The 18015-nt window shown below is 43.4% G+C and overlaps 1 protein-coding gene across 1 annotated transcript in view; it reads right to left on the reverse strand.

Annotated features, from left to right (window-relative positions):
• Positions 1 to 11503: 11503 nt before the first annotated feature.
• The window catches only part of Map4k5 (mitogen-activated protein kinase kinase kinase kinase 5), a 92508-nt gene continuing 85996 nt past the window's right edge, over positions 11504 to 18015 (reverse strand). Inside the window, exons 30-32 of the mRNA XM_032907869.1 lie at positions 16230 to 16300; positions 14625 to 14680; positions 11504 to 13094 (exon numbers count right to left, since the gene is read on the reverse strand). Coding sequence (XP_032763760.1) covers positions 13007 to 13094; positions 14625 to 14680; positions 16230 to 16300 — 215 coding nt within the window. The 3' untranslated portion in view covers positions 11504 to 13006. The remainder of the gene's footprint in view (positions 13095 to 14624; positions 14681 to 16229; positions 16301 to 18015) is intronic.

Below are 18015 nucleotides of genomic sequence, written 5' to 3' on the forward strand. Positions count from 1 at the left end.
GAAAAAGAGGACCGGAGGATCCACTTGAGCCAAACCTGGATACCTAGCCTGAGAGACAAATGTTGTTTGCTATGCTCTGCGGGTTTTGCTGTGCAGAAATAGAACTAATTGCCCTTTTATAATGTTGATAAGTTCTCTTTAATTCCTGTTTCCTTAGATAACAAGAATTGATTTCCTTTTGTTTTAAAATCATGAGGGGCTGGGGACTTAGCTCAGTGGTAGAGCGCTTACCTAGGAAGCGCAAGGCCCTGGGTTCGGTCCCCAGCTCCGAAAAAAAAAACCAAAAAAAAAAAAAAAAAAAATCATGAACAAGTGCTGACCTTATTAAATTCTTTTCTTCGATTTCTTTTTCCACTTTCATGGGTGCACAGTGAGTGCATGCGCCTTTGCATGTGTGCAGGTACACATGTGTGTGAATACACGGAGAGGCCTGAAGCCAGGAATCATCTTCCATGACTCTTCGATCTTATTCTTTGAGGCAGGATCTCTCGATCAGCTCACCCATGTGGCCGGTCTCACCAGCCAGCTTGCTCTGTGGAGCTCCAGCTCTAAGTTTTAAGGCTGGAATTACAGGCAGCGTTCACGCGCTTTCAGGGGATCCCAATGCAGGTCCCCATGCTTCATGACAAGCACCTCAACCACCAAACCCTCTCCCACCCCATCCTTACCTATTGAGATGATCGTATGATTTTTCTTTAGTAAGTCTGTTGGCACAATGAATGCCACTGACTTGTAAAACACTGAACCAACCGTTCACTCATCGGATAGATCCTTACGTTCTGTCATAATGACACCCCGCTGGGTTAGATCAGCAATATTTAATTTTGCTGATATACTTTTCACAAGATTTATTAATTTTTATTTTATGTGTTAGTGTTTTACCTGTTTTATGGTCTATGCACCACAGGTATGCTTGGCCCTCAAGGAAGTCTGAGGAGGGTGTTGGAGCCCCTGGAACTGGAGATAGGCTGTGCGCATCAGGTAAGGGCTGGAACTGAACTTGGGTTCTCTGCAAGAGCAGAAATTGCCTTTGGTGGCTGAGCTGACTCTACCTCGGTTGTTAGACATTCTTGTTTTTTGAGATGCGTTGATCTGTGGTTTTGTAATTTATTTATTTGTTTATTTTTGTCTAGTGAAGCTGATTCACAAATGATTTGGAAAACGTTATCTTGTTCCTGTTTGTTTAAAAGATATTTACATTTGGTGATATTCTGAGTTCCTTTATGTGTGTGGCAAAATTTGCCACTAACTCCACATAGGCCTAGAGTTTTCTTTATTGAAATAGTTGTAACTACAAATTCTATTTCCTTAAGAGATTAGAGGACTATTAAGGACGTCTTTGTCTTCTTGAGAGAGCTTTGTTAGTTTCTTTTGTTCATTGAATTTGTCTCCTTCACTTAGATAAATAAATTTATTTGATTCAGTTGTCCAGCGTTTCCACATTACATTGTTGTCTGTCGGATCTATAGTGACATTCTCAGATCTATAGTGATGTTCTCGGATCTATAGTGACATTCTAGGATCTATAGTGACGTTCTCAGATCTATAATGACATTCTAGGATCTATAGTGACGTTTTTGGATCTCTAGTGATGTTCTCAAATCTCTAGAGATGTTCTCAGATCTATAGTGATGTTCTCAGATCTATAGTGACATTCTCGGATCTCTAGTGACGTTATCGGATCTATAGTGACGTTCTCAAATCTCTAGTGACATTCTTGGATCTATAGTGATGATGTTCTCTTTCTGGTTGTTTGTTTAAGTCCTTGTCTCACTATCACCAAGACTTGCCTTGAGAGTTGTAATCCTCCTGCCTCAGTTTTCAGGGTCCTAAGGCTTCACAGACTTGTACTATCATCCCAGGCTTTGTTTCATTCTTGAGATTGGTGAATGTTTTCTTTAACTAATTTGGCTTGTTGATTTTATTTTCTTTGTTTTCTGTATTTTAATTTATTGATTTCATCTCTTCTACTTTTTGCGTTGCCTTTGGCAGTTTTTGTTTTGTTTTATAGATGGAAGCTTACATCACTGATTTTAGCTACTTCTTTGTTTTAAATACGACTTTGATGGCATCCCCCAAGTCATTGTGAAGGCATCACAAAAATCTTAACGTGTTGTATTTTTATTTTCATTCAGTTCACAATATTTTCTACTTCCCCTTGTGAGTTCATATTTGACCTGAGGATTATTTTTAAGTGAGTTGATTCATTTCTAATGATTTCAGAGTGTTCCAAATATCTTTCTCTAATGGATTTCCAGATTAATTCCATTGTTTTTAAAGAACTAGTTTTGCATACTTTAAATGTTTTGAAATATGTTAAGGCTGATTTTATGACCCATAATATAGGTGTGTTGGTAAATGTTCTTTTTGACAATTAAGAAAATATTTTGAAATGAAGTGAGGATGTCGATGTGAAATTTTCCAAAGCTACCTTGTAGAAAGTTCATATCAGGTTAAATAAAGTTTGTTTGGAAAATTAACTTTATGGACTCCACAAGGTTCAGTGCCCAAGGATTGTGGAACAGGGCCAGAAGCAGTGGTAGTTAGAGCAGGAGCCAGTATTCTGGCTACTTAGGCCTAAGCAGGCAGTGAACCAGAAAGCTGGGGTGATTTCCAGCTGCAAGTTGTTTTGTTTGGAGAGAAATTGGAGCAAAATATTAGAGAACAGCTTTGAAAGGGAGACAGCAGTTCATGTCACCACAGAAGAAGATACTATGGGAAGGCTGTCAAGTCAAAGGGCCTTTCAGTTGGCAAGTGCAGAATTGGTTTAGATAGCAAAGTGTAACTTCTGGGTTGTGGCTCTCAGAAAGCTGAGAGATGGCCTGGAATGTGGGGTTTCCTCAGGCAAGTGCAAAAAGCAGTGCCTGAAGTTTGGAGTCACGCTAAGGCTGCTTTTTCCTGGTGTTTGATCCCAAGCATGGCGATCACTGTTGCCTGGGCAACAGTATCCACCGCGTCCAACAGCTGAACACTTACTTCAAGATAGGCACTGTGCTAAACATATTTTTGCAGTAGCCTTTCATAAGTATATCATAGACAATATTATCCTGAGGATTGAGAGGATAAACAGAGACAGAGGGGATGAGTAAGTCAGGAGACACAGCTCGCAGACGGTAGACACGTGTTTGAGTGCTGGCATTGTGATTCCAGAAACTTCCTTCCCGTTTGTCAACACTGCCCAATACATAGGGGGTTGATACTGGGATTATTCAATTGGTCTGACTGTTTTTATCCTGTGCAATTTAGCACAGCCATCCTTCTTTTTGAACTTTCCTGGGAGATGGGCCTTGCTCTCACCCCCTTCCTCATGTACCTCAGCAGCCTCTCCACGTGCTCTTCTCAAAGCTCAGGAGAAGCCACTTCAGTGTGGATGATGTTGCTTTGTCTGAGTGCTGCTCCTAGGACTAACACCAGCAGTACTTTCCTCAATTCCATTTCTTATAAGGAAGAGAGTTCAGCCACAGACATTGGAAGAGCAATGGAGCAGCTCGAGGAAATCGCTTACATCTGAATTTGGAAAGGGAATTATTTTCAGGACACATAAAATGATTTTTAGTCAATACCATGAGAACACTTACATCTCAGGCTCAGTGTCCATGTTTTCTCTAATCGACACACCAACCCCATAGGCACTCCTCAGCTTTAGTAGTTACTACGGCTTCAGTAGCTACTATGGCTTCAGTAGCTACTATGGCTTCAGTAGCTACTATGGCTTCAGTAGCTACTACGGCTTCAGTAGTCGTCTGCTCTACAGCAGTTGCTGAGGCCCTGAGATGCTGATCGGTGTGGAAAGGGACAGCCCCTCTGCCACCCCGGGTTGAAACAGGGTTCAAACTCAGCACCACCTGTTTCCAAATGGAGTCAGAGCCCTTGACCTCCAGAGCCTCAGATGCGCTGACACTAGAGCAGACCTGATGGTCAAAAGTCAACACACGGCAACCTGAAGAGAAGCTACGGCCACAGTCTTCCTCACCAGTCCCTGTCAAAACACCATAGATCCAGGCAGGGAAAAATGTTTTTGTTGTTCATTGATATTGTCAAGGCTAGTGAGTCAGTTTAAGTATTGAGAGAACAATGTAAGTTTAAAAGAACCAAGTGTCTTTGACGTTACCCGTGGGATCAGCCAACAACCGAGTAAGGTGTTTCACCTCCCGGATAAACATGACCTAGCTCTTTATATGTAATAAGAAGCCAGTCCTTTTAATGCACCTCTTCCTGTAGGACAGTGGTTCTCAACCTGTAGGTTGAGCCTCTTTTGGCAAACCTCTATCTACAAAAAATATTTACACTACAATTCATAAAAGTAGCAAAATTACAGTTATGAAGTAGAAATGAAAATAACTTTATGTTTGGGGGGGGTCACCACAACATGAGGAACTGTGGCAGAGTTGCAGCATTAGGAAGGCTGAGAACCACTGATCTAAGACCTTCGGGTTTTTTTTTTTAAATTTATTTATTTGTATGCACAAGTATGTTTTTGCCTGCCTCTATGTATACCATGTACATGGTGCCCATGTAGATCAGAAGAAGGCATTCAGTCCCCTGGATCTGGAGTTATGGTAGTTGTGAGTCATGTTGTGGGTGCTGGGAATTGAACCGGGGTTCTCTGCAAGAGCAGCAAGTGATGTCTGAAAAAGTCATAAGGAATCAGACTATTAACTATCTACCAAAAAATACCTACAATGGTGGGGAGCAGAGGAAGTCCTGAGGGAATGTGTGTTGTTGATATGAGACGCCAAGTCAGGAAACCTACCTCAAACCAATGTGAAAATGGCAAAGCCCCCCACCCCTTGCCCCCCAGCATGAGACTTGGAGGCGAGTGGATGATCCCTCCCTCTGGCCCATGTGTGGATGTGGACAGTAAATGCAAAAGTGTTCACCACAGCTTTCTTTTTTTTTTTTTTTTGGTTCTTTTTTTTGGAGCTGGAGACCGAACCCAGGGCCTTGCGCTTCCTAGGCAAGTGCTCTACCGCTGAGCTAAATCCCCAACCCCTCACCACGGCTTTTTTTCCCCAGGTATTTATTTATGGCCGGAAGACTGTTTCCCTATAGAAACTACTCCTACTGAGATTGATTAAACCTGTCTCCTTGACCACGCTGTGTACCATAAACCCCGACTCTATGCATGAACCCCTGCCCTTGTTCGGCTGTTTGCAATAACCCTGCCTCTCTGTTTAGCTCTATATGATACACACTGAGCTTCCGGGGGCGGCAGACTCTCCATCCTAAAGCACAGAGCACCAGAACTCAGTTTTTCTGTGTGTCCATGTATCTGTTTTCCCTTTATTCCCTTTCTACCCGACTCAGGTCCATTTCTAGGGCTCTGTTGGACATGGCAGTAATGTGTATAGGGTTATTGGGGTCCCGTGTCTGCTCTGCCATAGTGCACGGCTGTGGGAAGTTGACTGCACTTACCCCACACAGCTTGGTGGGTGTCTGTCTGTAGGGAATCCTCAGGACACCTCTCTAGGGATGGGGAAGCACAGTCAGAGGCATGGGACAGCCTGAGCAGTGAGGCTGGGGCCGTCTGGTTCTCAGGCTCTCAGATACTCAGGTGCCGCTGGGATGCCACGGAAGAGCTGAGAACGGAGTGGGGCTGGATTTAGCCTGGGGCTGAGGGGGAAAAGAGGGGAGTTCCAGCTGGTCCCACAGGGAGTGCCCTTTGCTTGACCTGCAGGCTTGGGCTTGGCTTGGTGGGCTGGGAGCACAAAGAGGCCATCTACCAGATGGTGGCTCTGTAGACGAAGGCCTTCTCCATGGCTCCCCACAGCCGATCCTGATGAAAAGAGGCAGACCACAGCTTTAAGGCATTTATTGTCATGTTGGAAAGTGTGTGTGTGAAACCATATTTCACTTCTTAGAGTGGGCCTCAGGTTAAATACCTTTTGTAGGGAGGGGTGTCTGGGAAGGAAAGCTTATTGGCTAAGTCCTCCAGGCCTGTAGGTACCTCATTAAAATGGAGATCTGTCTTGAGCCTACAGGACCACAGGTTATGTCCTTTATATGTGGAAGGCCTTGGAGCCTTGCCCTTATGTGACTGATGGCCACAAATCTATGGGGGTATGCAGTTAGTGACAGGGGCCTGGTGCCGGGGAATCAGGGGAAGCGCCTACCATCTCTTCAGGGACCTAGGCTCCTTTCACAGTCCCACAGATGCATGGACACTGATGCATAAATATACATAAATAGTTTAAGTGACATTTTCCCAATTGAGCTGTGAGGCCCACCCTAAGACCTGTAGCCCATTTAACACAAACTCCAACAGCAGGCATGTGAAGTCCACTTTGTGTTGTTGGTCAGGGTTGTTGAAAGGACTCCCCAAACATCACAGGCTATTGCTATCACCATTGTCCCCAGAGGTGGGAAGTGAGTGCCTGCTGTTGAAGACACCATGCACTTTGAGCACAGTATCCAGAGGAGCTGATCTGGATCTGACTTGCAAGTTACCTCCCTAGGTCTAGGTTTCATGGAACTAGAAGGGGCCATGCAAGTTTCCAAAGGAGAAAAGCAACCAACAAGCCTATCTAGTTATGATGCCTACGAATCACATAATAACCAGAATGGCACAATAAACCTAAGGGGTCAGTAGTGTTGCACTACTACACCTCGTCAGTAACAAAGAGCTCTCCACTCAGGCCTAAGGCCAGTTCAGTAAGCGGTAAATCACGCCTGGTACTGGAAACCTAGCCAACTAGGCTAGTGAAGTCATGGGTCTTGGAGAACCTATAACTATCACTTGTCTAAACCAGTGCAGTCGCTAACTACATCTTGATATCTATCTTTATACCCAGAGATAATGTTCTCACCCCTCATCAAGGAAACTTCTCTTTGCAAAGGTCAGAGCCCACCACAGAAAATCACAACCAATCAAATGCAGGGTAACAGAGCTCAGTCCCAACTGGTGTCTCTACAACACAACCCTTGCTCGTAAGGCTTAGGGATCTTTTCAGAATTGGGGGAGGAGGGCAGAAAGACTGTAAGATCCAGGGGAACAGGAAATTTGCTATGAGGCTCTCTTCTTAGAAATGTCACTGCACCCACTGAGTCTCACTAACATGACAACCTAAACATGACCTGAACAAGGAACACATCAGAAGACATGATAATGTGGAGGGGGAAAAGCTCACAAGGCCTCAACCCTAGACCAAGAACTACAGGCAACCAAAGGCGGCTCAGAGGAGGAGAAAGTCTCCAGGGAAGACACACCGTGTACGAGCTGGGCCCCAGAGTGTTATCTGCAACCCCAGTGCTGGGGTGGAGTGAGGCTGGGAGATAGGCAGATTCCCTGAGGTTGCCAGCCAGCCAAGCGAACCTGTGAGCTCCTCACTCAGTAAGAGATGTCGTCTCAAAAAGAAAAAAAAAAAGGTGGAGAACAAGAGAGGAATAGGTGCCAATCTCCACTCATGTAGCTATGTGCGCGTGCGCACGCACACACAGACACACACACACTCATACACAAATATAGGCTGAGTAACTGTGTATGCTCTTTAAAACTGATTGGCATTTTATTTATTTATTTATTTATTTATTTATTTATTTATTTATTTATTTATTTATTTACTTTTTAAATTATTTTTCCAAGATAGGGCTTCTCTGTGTAACAGTCCTGGCTGCCCTAAAACTTACTTTGTAGACCAGGCTGGCCTCAAACTCACAGAGAGCCACCTGCCTCTGCTTCCCAAGGGTGGTGGGATTGGACATGAGACACAATTATGTTAAAATTATTAGTGGTACTAGAATGTCTCTGATCCAAGAGAGAGTACAAAGAAGTGGAAGTGGATTGGCTTTAGATGTTTTTGACAATAATAAACACCACAGTGTTCCCTTGTATCTTCATAAAAGATGCTGTAGGGAACCTTGGAAATTGGTTCAAAACACCCTAAGACCAAGTTCTCAGCACAACAAGCTATTTATCTGTCCCAGAGGGAAGGAAGGCAGGGATAGGGGACAAAGGCATGGGACAGAGGACAAGAGAGAAAGGGCAAGGAAGAGGAGTGGGGGTGTTTGTCCCAGAGGACAAAGTACTGCCTCTGGAGAGAAGACAGATGTGGCCCCATAGACAAATGGCGGTCTATAAAGGAAAAAGGGGAGACCTGGTGCTAGAATGAGGTGTTTAATTTTAATTGGGCATGATAATTAGGTGACCTAAAGGGGGCTTTTGATTGCTAGACTTCAATAGCTGGACCTTGGTGATCAGCCTCAGGAGGAGGAAGGAGCTAAAATACATAGACCACAGTTTCTAGCTTTAGGGACGTAATCTAACAGGTTTTAGCAAGGCAGTGGTGAAGAGCAAGACACCCCCCCCCCCAGAGCTGTGACAGCCATGCTGGCTCTACTGTGTCATCACAAGACAATCACAGGGAAGTCCATGATCCAGGAAGACCGATTTAGTCTTCCTAAAGCCAAGGAGCCCAAATTCAGTGTCATTTTTCAGAGTTTGCTAAGCATTGTGCTTGCTGAAGTTACGGGGGAGCATGGGATTGATTTAGCAAAGCACCTGTCACTGTCACGGGTGGTAAGGGTTTTGTTGTTGGTTTTTTAAGAAAAGATGTTGTTTAAAGATTTAGTTTATATGAATACACTGTAGCTGTCAGACACACTGGAAGAGGACATCAGATCCCAGGTGGTTGGGAATTGAACTCAGGACCTCTGGAAGAGCAGTCAGTGCTCTTAACTGCTGAGCCATCTCTCCAGCCCAAGGGGTTTGTTGTTTAGGTGTCACTAAGTGGTGCTTTATAGTTTCGTAGGCTATCTGTTGACATCAGCAGCCCAGAATGCATCCCTCCTCCTGCTGCGTCTGAATCCCTGTAGGACTGTCCTTGCAGGTCTTTTCTTGATAGCCAAGCCTTGTATTGATTCATAACTGCTCAGGTGACAATCTCTCTTAGGTATCTGCACTTTCTAGATGAGGACTTAGTGTAGTATGTGGAACTTTGTGAGGATATGAGGTCATGAGTCTTTCTGTGGTTTGTAAACTGCACCCCACCATCTACGGGAAGAGCCTGGCTCGTAGGCACCAGAAAGGGGTGTTCACACCCTATCAGAAAAAGGAGGGTAACAGCCCCGGCACCTACACATGCCGGGTACTGCCAGGGTTTTTACGCGAATGGTCTCGTTTCTGGTAAGTTTTTGCTTAATATGGTGATTTTGAGTTTCATGTACTTTCAGAAACACGACATAATTTCAATCTTATGACAATCTAGTATTTGTATATATACCTATGTCTGTCCACATGATAGATGTGGGCTGAATCTGTAACTTGGTCCTTGTGAATAGTGCCACAATTACATATAACTCTGTGGTAATCTGATGAACTCTTTTGTGTGTACACCCATAAGCAATAGAGCCGGGCCATACACTGGTTCTACCATCAGCATTTTGAGGAAGCTCCGTGATGCTTTCTGTAGTGGTTGCAACTGAATTCCCACCAGCAGTATATAAAGGTTTTATTGCAAAACCTGTAAACTCTCACCAACACTGGTCGTTAGCCATATCCACTGAGGAAGACAGAATCTCAATGTGTACATTTTAAGATTTATTTTACTTTATGTGTACTAATGTTTTATCTGTATGTACATATAACCTGAGTGCTTACTGGATCTCCTCGAACTGGGGTTACAGATGGTTGTGAGCCCTAATGAGGGTGCTGGGAATCAAACCCAGGACCTTTGTAAGAGCAAGTGTTCTTAACTGCTGAGCCATCTCTCCAGCCCTTAGTATAGTTTTGATTTGCCTTTCTCTGATAGGATTTTTCTTTTTGACTGGCGTTTGAAGCCTTCATATTTCTAGACTCTAATCCATGAGAGGTATATCTAGCAAAGGTTTCTCCTGTTGTGCATGATTTCTTCACTGCTGCCGTGGCTGCAGAGACACGTCTTTATTTCACTCCACTTACCTATTCTATTGCTTCTTGTGCTGCTGGAATCCTTCTCACACCCTTCCTATGCCTGTGTATTGAAGTATACTCTGTTTTCCTTCGCAATTTCAAAGATTCGGGCTGTTGGCCCATTTTGAACTGATTGTTACGGCAGAGGTAAGGATCTAGTTTTACTGTGTGTGTGTGAATGTCCAGATATCTCAGTGCCATTGGTTGAAGAGGCTGTCATTCCTCCAACCTGTGCTTCCAGGGTCTAAGTGGCAGACTGGGTGCAGGTCCTTTGTCAGAGGCATGGCTTCTGTTGACACTCGAAGGTATGGATTTGTACTTCTTGGTATGTAACCAACTCTCATGCCGGTATCCTTGAAATTAATGATGTGATTTGGTGTTTGTTTTTATTAGATTCTTGAGTTTCAAGTTTCATGTGTTTTGATCATATTCACTTCCCCTAATATTTTTCATTACATTCCTTTTGTGTGGTACGTGACCATGTCTCTGTCTCTGTGTGTGTGCACACCTAGGTGTTTAACTTTCAGGATTTACGCTCTTTGATCTAGAATCTAATGTTCTTCAATGGGATACTTTTCTTGAAATGCATCCTTGTTTTATTTAGGCAGACTCTTGCTCTGTATAGTCTGGGCTGGCCTCAAAAGGCTCACGATCTGCTTCCGCCTCCTGAGTGCTGGATTATAGGTGTGCATCAGCGCCTGGTGAACTACGCAATTGTCTTTTTTTTTTTTTCCTTAAACTCTGAGATTGGATGTTGGGCCTCCTGAGCTACTTCCTTATCTTTGTTTTATAAATGTTTTGAAATTCAAATCTAGTTACGTCATACCCCAGTTTCCTTTAATTCTTCCATATTTCCATTATTTGCCAATTTATTTCCTAAGAAATGTCCTTGATTTTATATTCTAAATTTTCAACTTGAGCTATTCACATTCTTTCTAAAAGTTCTTGAGGTGTCTGCTCACGAGTCATGGCCATGCCATCTTCCTATGATCTTCCAACAGTCTGTTACCCTGCCATTTTGTTTCTTCAAGAGTTCTCCCTCCCCATCCCCGCCGTCTCCTCGGTAACTCTCAGCCGACTGCTCATTTTTTCACAGCGTGGGGCAGAAGGTTGACTGCAAGTGCTGGGCACAGCACAGCTTCCATTTTTACTGTAATGTTTTCTAGCCACACAGCTTATCAGCAGGAGGCCTGGATCCCAAGGCCTCTCTCAGGTCTTTTCACTCTAGTGTGGCCACCTTGTACACCATGGTCAAGGTGGCTGATGGGAGTTCTGAGAAAACGAGAATGTAGTCTTGAACTTTCCCACGTTTGAGGCTTGTCCTCCCACCATCTATTGTATACATCTCTCCTCAGGAGAAGACCCACTTAACACATCCCATATAAACAGCCAGTGTGCACTCCATTTGACTACTGTGTATGGAGTGTGCAGGCACACATATGTGGGGGTCAGAGGACAACATTGTGGAGTCAATCCTTTCTCCCGCCACCTTCACATGGGTGGGTTCTGGGGACCAAAGTTAGGTAGTGTCAGGTTTGCACGGCAAGAACCTCTATTCAGTGAACATCTTGCTGCCCGACCCCAAGATGTGCATTTTAAAGAACAAATACTTTATAGTTCATTTGTGTAACATTTTATTACTTGTATATTGCATGGTGAAAAGAGGAGAGTCGGAGGAGGACTCTAGGTCTGGCTCAAGAACTAACCAGTACGTAACGGGTAAGTTGTGTAACTTTGTTAAACTCTATTTATTTCCTCATTTGGAAAATGGAGATGATAACATGTACTTTATAAAACTGCTCAAGATGAGATAGGTACATTGTTTTCCTGTCGTGTCTGTTCAGACTACTTCTATAGTTTGCCACTATTAGCCCACATGTCACCTCAATGCTAACTGGTCTTAACAAATGCATCAAGACAGCTGGTGCCAACAGAACACATCAATTCTGAACACTAAGAATTGTAAAAGAAAAACAAACTAAAAGACAGCCCTATCCTTTTTTAATTTTAGTATACTGGCTTTTTAAAAAATATAAAAACAACATCTATACTATCCCATCGGAAATTCCAATTTCACTTAAAGTGTTTTTTTCTTAAGCCTACTCACAATGAATACCTACGTATGTGAAAACCCCAAGATTACACGTGCAATTACTTTGCAGTTTCCCCCTTTGCATAATATAAGTAAAATACATAATATGGGCAGTTAAATACTTTTCTCCCAAGCATCAGGGATCATGATATATATGAAGATTAATTCCTTATGCATTATCCCTAATGTGAAAACAAAATCACAGGTGTAGTACACTGCTTGTCAAAAGTAAGGTAGTCACCGGGACATCACGTCCCTGCTAAGGCTTTTTGTCCACCATCAGAATTTCTGCATGAGCCCTTACAACCATCTGTAGTTGAAAACAAATTCCCTTTAAGGCAACCCTGTATGAAACTGTGTCATAAACTATTTTGTTACATGAAACTGCATGTGCTGGACCCCCAAACACACTGCCAGTCACCCCTAAAGCACACTCTGGAAAGGTAAACAACATTTTCACACGTTATAAAAAATTCCAGCTGCTGTGCAACCTCCCTTTGCTAACAGTTAGAAACATTCCACCGCTCCAGCAAGAGATTAATAAATAAGGATTAAATATTCTATCTTACAAAAACATACAGAACGGCCAATGTCAAGTGAAAGGCTTGATCGATAACTTCTTATCAAATTATGTTCACTAAGGAGGAGGAAGACATGGTATAACATGATAGAATGCTCACTAAACTCCCTCCAGGATAATCACAGGAGTTACTTAAACACCATGGCACCTTCTTACAAACACTGTTTTTTTAAAAGGACTGTGTTTCTTGGAACTAGAGGGCTATTTGTCTCATAGCTTTTATTAAGCAAACTTGATATAACCACCACACAGTGGCAAGAGATTGACTAGCTGTTTCCAGCTACAGAAAATACTGAATTCTATCCTAATGTACAGTTCATTTGATATAAAACCCACAAAAATTAAAGCAAGTCCTACTGCAGTCTGTATTGAATTCCCTTAAAACGCTCTTGCTGTCAATGGAACATAGTCATTCGTCGTCTTGTCACTTGGAATTCATCTCTGTTGCTTAGTAACTGTTTTCATGTCCGGCCAGGATGTAGAGATTGCTGTGAGCTGTAGGGTTCTCTGTCGGCCTACTTTCCAAAACAACGACCCTACAAGAAACCAAGGAGAAGCTTAAGTATTCACACGGTGTGCACCACAGCCAGGAGTGCCAGCTCCTTCCTTCCGCAAAAGTCATTAGCGTGTCCCGTGACTTCAAGCACAGCTGAACGACAGCTGTTTTATGAAGTATTGACATGGTCGGGGATAGTCTCACCTTATTCCAATCGAACCCAAATATGCTTACTCAGTTATGCTGTGACAAATGCCCCAGGCATCCATATCAAGGGACGAAGGACTAGAGAGTAAACAGGACCCTAAGAGGACCTGTGAACTGCTCAGGGTCTTTGAAAAGAAATGGTTTAAAACGAAGAATGGCATGCTGTCTGCCCCACCCTCACTTTTCCCATGAGTAAAGGCAGAGAAGGCATCAGAGGACTGAAAGAAAAAGGGGGGAAATCAAGAGCTACTCCATAGCATTTGAATTGTGAGGAGGAGGGGTTTAAGAATAGAATAAGGATAAGCCATACAGAGAAGAGACAGTACACGCATACTGAATATTTTTTGAGTGAATTTTATGCAATAAAATCATACCTTATACATTGTTGAAATGTAGAAGGAAAAAATAAAATTACCTAGTACTGCTATTAATAGATAAGTAGGCAAGGGGTCTGGCTGAGAAGCCCAACTACCTAAGTTTTATTCTTGGGACCCACGTGGTAGACAGAACTAATTCTTCTAAGTTGTTCTCTGAGCTCCACATGTGTGTACACACAGACACACTAAAACATTAAAAAAGAAGAGAGAGAGAGAAAACAAAATACAAAAACATATGTGTATGTGTAAAAGAACTGAGGGGATAATCAAGAAGAGGAGTCGAAGAAGTAACCATTCGGAAATAAATTTTAGAGCAAATTGTGACAAACAGTGACGGAACAAAGGGCAGTCAGGCAAAGGAGAGGAAAGCGTCAGCCACCAGGCGTCACGCTCTACCACCAGAATCCTCCTTGGTTACAGACCCACGCTTCACTGGCCGTCCCTCCAGCGGCAGGGGCTGGTTTTCCAGTCCGAGCTGCCTCCTGGTCTCTGGCCACTTGCTGTCATGCCCGCGGCTTACCTTTCTCCTTCATTAAGGTAACCACCAGTTTCCCGGAACTCCTTTCTCCTTACAGCCCCCTGCTACTAACACTTAAACCATGTTGGGTGGGGCTGCCTAACACCTTACGACCCCAGGCGAGCTTTTTATGATGCAAAGCTAACATCTGAAGGTAATACTTACTAGAAAGAGACACACCAGGAAGACACAGTGGAAGTAAAGGATGTGAAATCTTGTTCTGTCTGTCACAGGGGTGACACTACCTACACACTTGGTCTCGGCTGAGTGAAAGCGCCTCTCAAAGCTCAACTCGCACCCCGAAAAGACTGGTAACCCAACAGGCTAATATTCCTCACTCTCTCAATACAACCACCTCTCTAAGTCAATGAGCCCTCTAAGAATTTTGATTGTCGCCTGACATGGGCTGACAGTCTAGTCAAGAGTTTGATCCTTGCTAACTTCACATAATTAAATCAATACGACCAACCTGTCTGATCCTAGCAGGCGGAAAACTCTTGTTTCATCGGAAATTTCCTGGGTAACCTGTGGACGAAAATAACCATCAGTAGCACTATGGCCTGGGATTGCTGACACAGCAATTTAACAAATCAGTTAAATACAGCAACACAAGGGAATACATAAATTTTCAGAGCTGACTGAGCCCAGCTGCACAGCAGACAGCTGTCCACTTATGTTTTCGATGTCTCCCTTCTTTCTATTTGAATGTGTCTTACTACATCACTTGTTTTCTAGACTCTGTTCCTAGATAAAGGACCTCCACTTGGGTTGTTATCTTGGTCTGGCTCTTGGGGAACTCAAATTAAGACTGCTATGATGAGTGTAAAAAGTCTGCTAACTGGAACTTGTAGTCTACGTGGAAAGACATAATGGACGTCACTCTGCAAACAGTTTAGGCGTTGTATACTCCAGGGGGCTAGCTAGTGTCATCAAAGGATGAAGAGACGCAGCAGCAGAAACACAGGTGCAGAGAGTAGTTAACGTGAGATGCCTCACAAGCAGGCAGCAACGTGGCTGGGCATGCGGGTTAGCAGAAAGCCCTTCCTCGCATGCCCGAGACCCTGGGTTTGAGTTTCCTAAAGATGGAAATGACACAGTGGAGAGCGTGAGAACGACTAGCATGCTGGGTACGCTGGCCTGGCCACACACATGGACTCTAGGGAAAGCCTGTCTTGAACACAAAACGACAACAGGACTACAGATTTCATTAAATACAGGGACCCGGTGACATTTAGTGACCTGGGTCAGTAAATAAATCAACATACCAATGACTGCTGGTTTATAACTTTTTTCTTAGAAGTCTAAATATTTATTTATATAAAATAACGGTATAGATAAACTAAATTCAACAGCAAGAAGATCCCACACTTTCAGACAGTTCCACGGATTTATGAGCCTTTGATGTAGAAGAATCAGACCACTGGGGCATGCTTCCATCAGGGCGGGGCTGTCCCTCAGGGGACAAACTCCATCCCCTGCATATAGGCACCCTGATCATCTCAGCTAAGCTATGCTTGAAGACCTTCAACCTAGGCTCTGCCATTTAACTAGTCATATGCCTACTTCACTGGATCATTTTGAGCCTTAAATATGTTAATATTTGTAAACTGTCTGGAACATAATAGGTTTTATATATTATTTATAACAACAGTGGCTATGAAAAATATTCACAGGACTGGAGAGATGGCTCAGTGGTTAAGAGCATGAACTGTTTTCCCAGAGGTCCCGAGTTCAATTCCCAGCAACCACACGGTGGCTCACAACCATCAGAAATGGGATTTGGTGCCCTCTTCTGGTGTGTCTGAAGCTACAGTGCAACTATATTCACAAATTACAAAATAAAGGAATGAAGTTGTGCAAACATTTAGGAGTTCCTCATGGCTACTGGGAATTTAAAACCAAAGTATCAATGTGAACATACAGGAAGAAAGAACACAGACACACTTTCTGCCATGTTAGGGCATCAAAGGCACTAAGCAAAGCTATGTGACTCAGAGAGGACAAGAGAAAAGCGAACATCTCACTACTAAAAGTCCAGTGTAGGAGTCAATGGAGGAAGTCTGTGCAACCTTACCTCGTCGGATTTGAAGCTTTTACCCTGCATCCCGTGTTTCCAGAAAGCCAACACACTGTCTTGAAGGCACACTGAGAAAGATGAGGGGAGATGTCACGAAAGCACAACAGAGTTCCTGACTGTTTTGTTCTGTTTTTTAGAAAAGACTTACTTTTATTCTTTATAATCGTGCAAATGTTTGTGTGTGTGATGTGGGTGCATGCGGGTGTCTGAAGAGACCAGAGGCAGGGGATCTCCCTGGACCTGGAGTTACAGGCCTGAAAGCCTGAGGTTGGGAAACTGGTTGCAGCCGGTGCTCTGCAGCACTGAGCCATCTTTCTGCCCCTCCCTAACTTCCTCACAGATGATAATGCGAGGCTTTTCAAGTGCCTGGGGCAACATTCCACTGTCTAGACCAGTACTGCTCCACATTTTTGTGACTAAGGAGTCTAAACTCAAGTAATTTGCTGAGACAGTCAGGCAGCTGTCAGAGATGTGTGCTGTAGGCATTCCTCCAACCGGGCTGACTTCGGAGAAGCTGAATATTGGCCACCAACCTCTCTTCCATATGCTGCATCTTCCGGTTTAAGTGATTCAAACAATAAAAACATGTGGTGGGTTTTGGATTTAAAAGAAGTTATTCAAATAGCTATCAAGCAGGTAACTTTTATGTTCATATTTTCATATTATAGAATTGATTAAAAAAAATCAAACCCACTTCATAACCCAAAATTTAATCACATGTTGAATATTATGACCTCAGTCAGTGGCTAAACGAATATCTTAGTATTTTGCCGACTATTCTTATAACTAGAATTAGAAAACCACAAAAATAAATAAACATAATGGTGGAAAAGATTCAAAATTACTTTTCTTTTTCCTTGTGCTAGAGAGCAGATCGAAGGTTTGTGCGTGCCAGACAGAGCATGGACACCCTGCTTCTCCTCAGAACAGTAAGGACGTGGTGTGCACCCAGCCAACAGGGACAGGAGGACTTGGCGATGGCAGACCACATGTCCAGCAGACGTGACAGGGAGGAACCCAGTCACTTGTCCTGTTTTTGAGACATGATTTAAAGGGCCTCTGAGAGGGTCCCTGTCACCGGTTTAAGGTTTACCAAAATGAGGCCATTACAAAGGCCATTTAGGAAACTTCTGTGCAACAATAAAAATTCTCCGGACAGTAGAGCACGTGTGACAGCAGTGTCTCGGCTAGGAGGCCCAGGGGCTCCGCCACACTCCTGAGGACGTTATGTCCTAGAGCCGGACATGCAGTATGACAGGTAAGAAGAAACAAGCTTCCAAAAACCCCTCCCCTGTCTTCAGATAGCTTAGGTTTTCTGCTTCAGCAACTTAAATCTCCATTGCAAGCACCCGTCACACGACAGCACAACGTATTGTATTCATTCTGGGGTTAGGCTAGTGCCCAGAGTCCTCATGGAGTACCACTGAGCAAGCCAGGACCTGTGCCCCTTACCCACTGTGCTATAAGAAAATTCTAGCTTAATATGAGAAGCTTAGGTTAGAATAAAAACAAAAACAAAACAAACCCCCAAAAACAAAAAAATAAAATCCAGAAAGTTTTTACGTAGTTAGAAACATTTTTCAAAGCCATATATAATACAGGTAGCTATATAATACACATTATATATTTCTTTTATAGTACAATAAATGTTTGGATCCATCATATTTTTCTCACAACTTCTATTCTCCTGGGGAGAATGCTGACATACCAGCAAAAAGGATGGCAGTGGGACTAACTTTACTTTCTTTGTTGTCTGAAACCTCGGGCTCACAGAGAACCCACC

The sequence above is a fragment of the Rattus rattus genome, chromosome 7 (assembly GCF_011064425.1).
Source record: "Rattus rattus isolate New Zealand chromosome 7, Rrattus_CSIRO_v1, whole genome shotgun sequence".
Classification (NCBI taxonomy): Eukaryota; Metazoa; Chordata; class Mammalia; order Rodentia; family Muridae; genus Rattus; species Rattus rattus.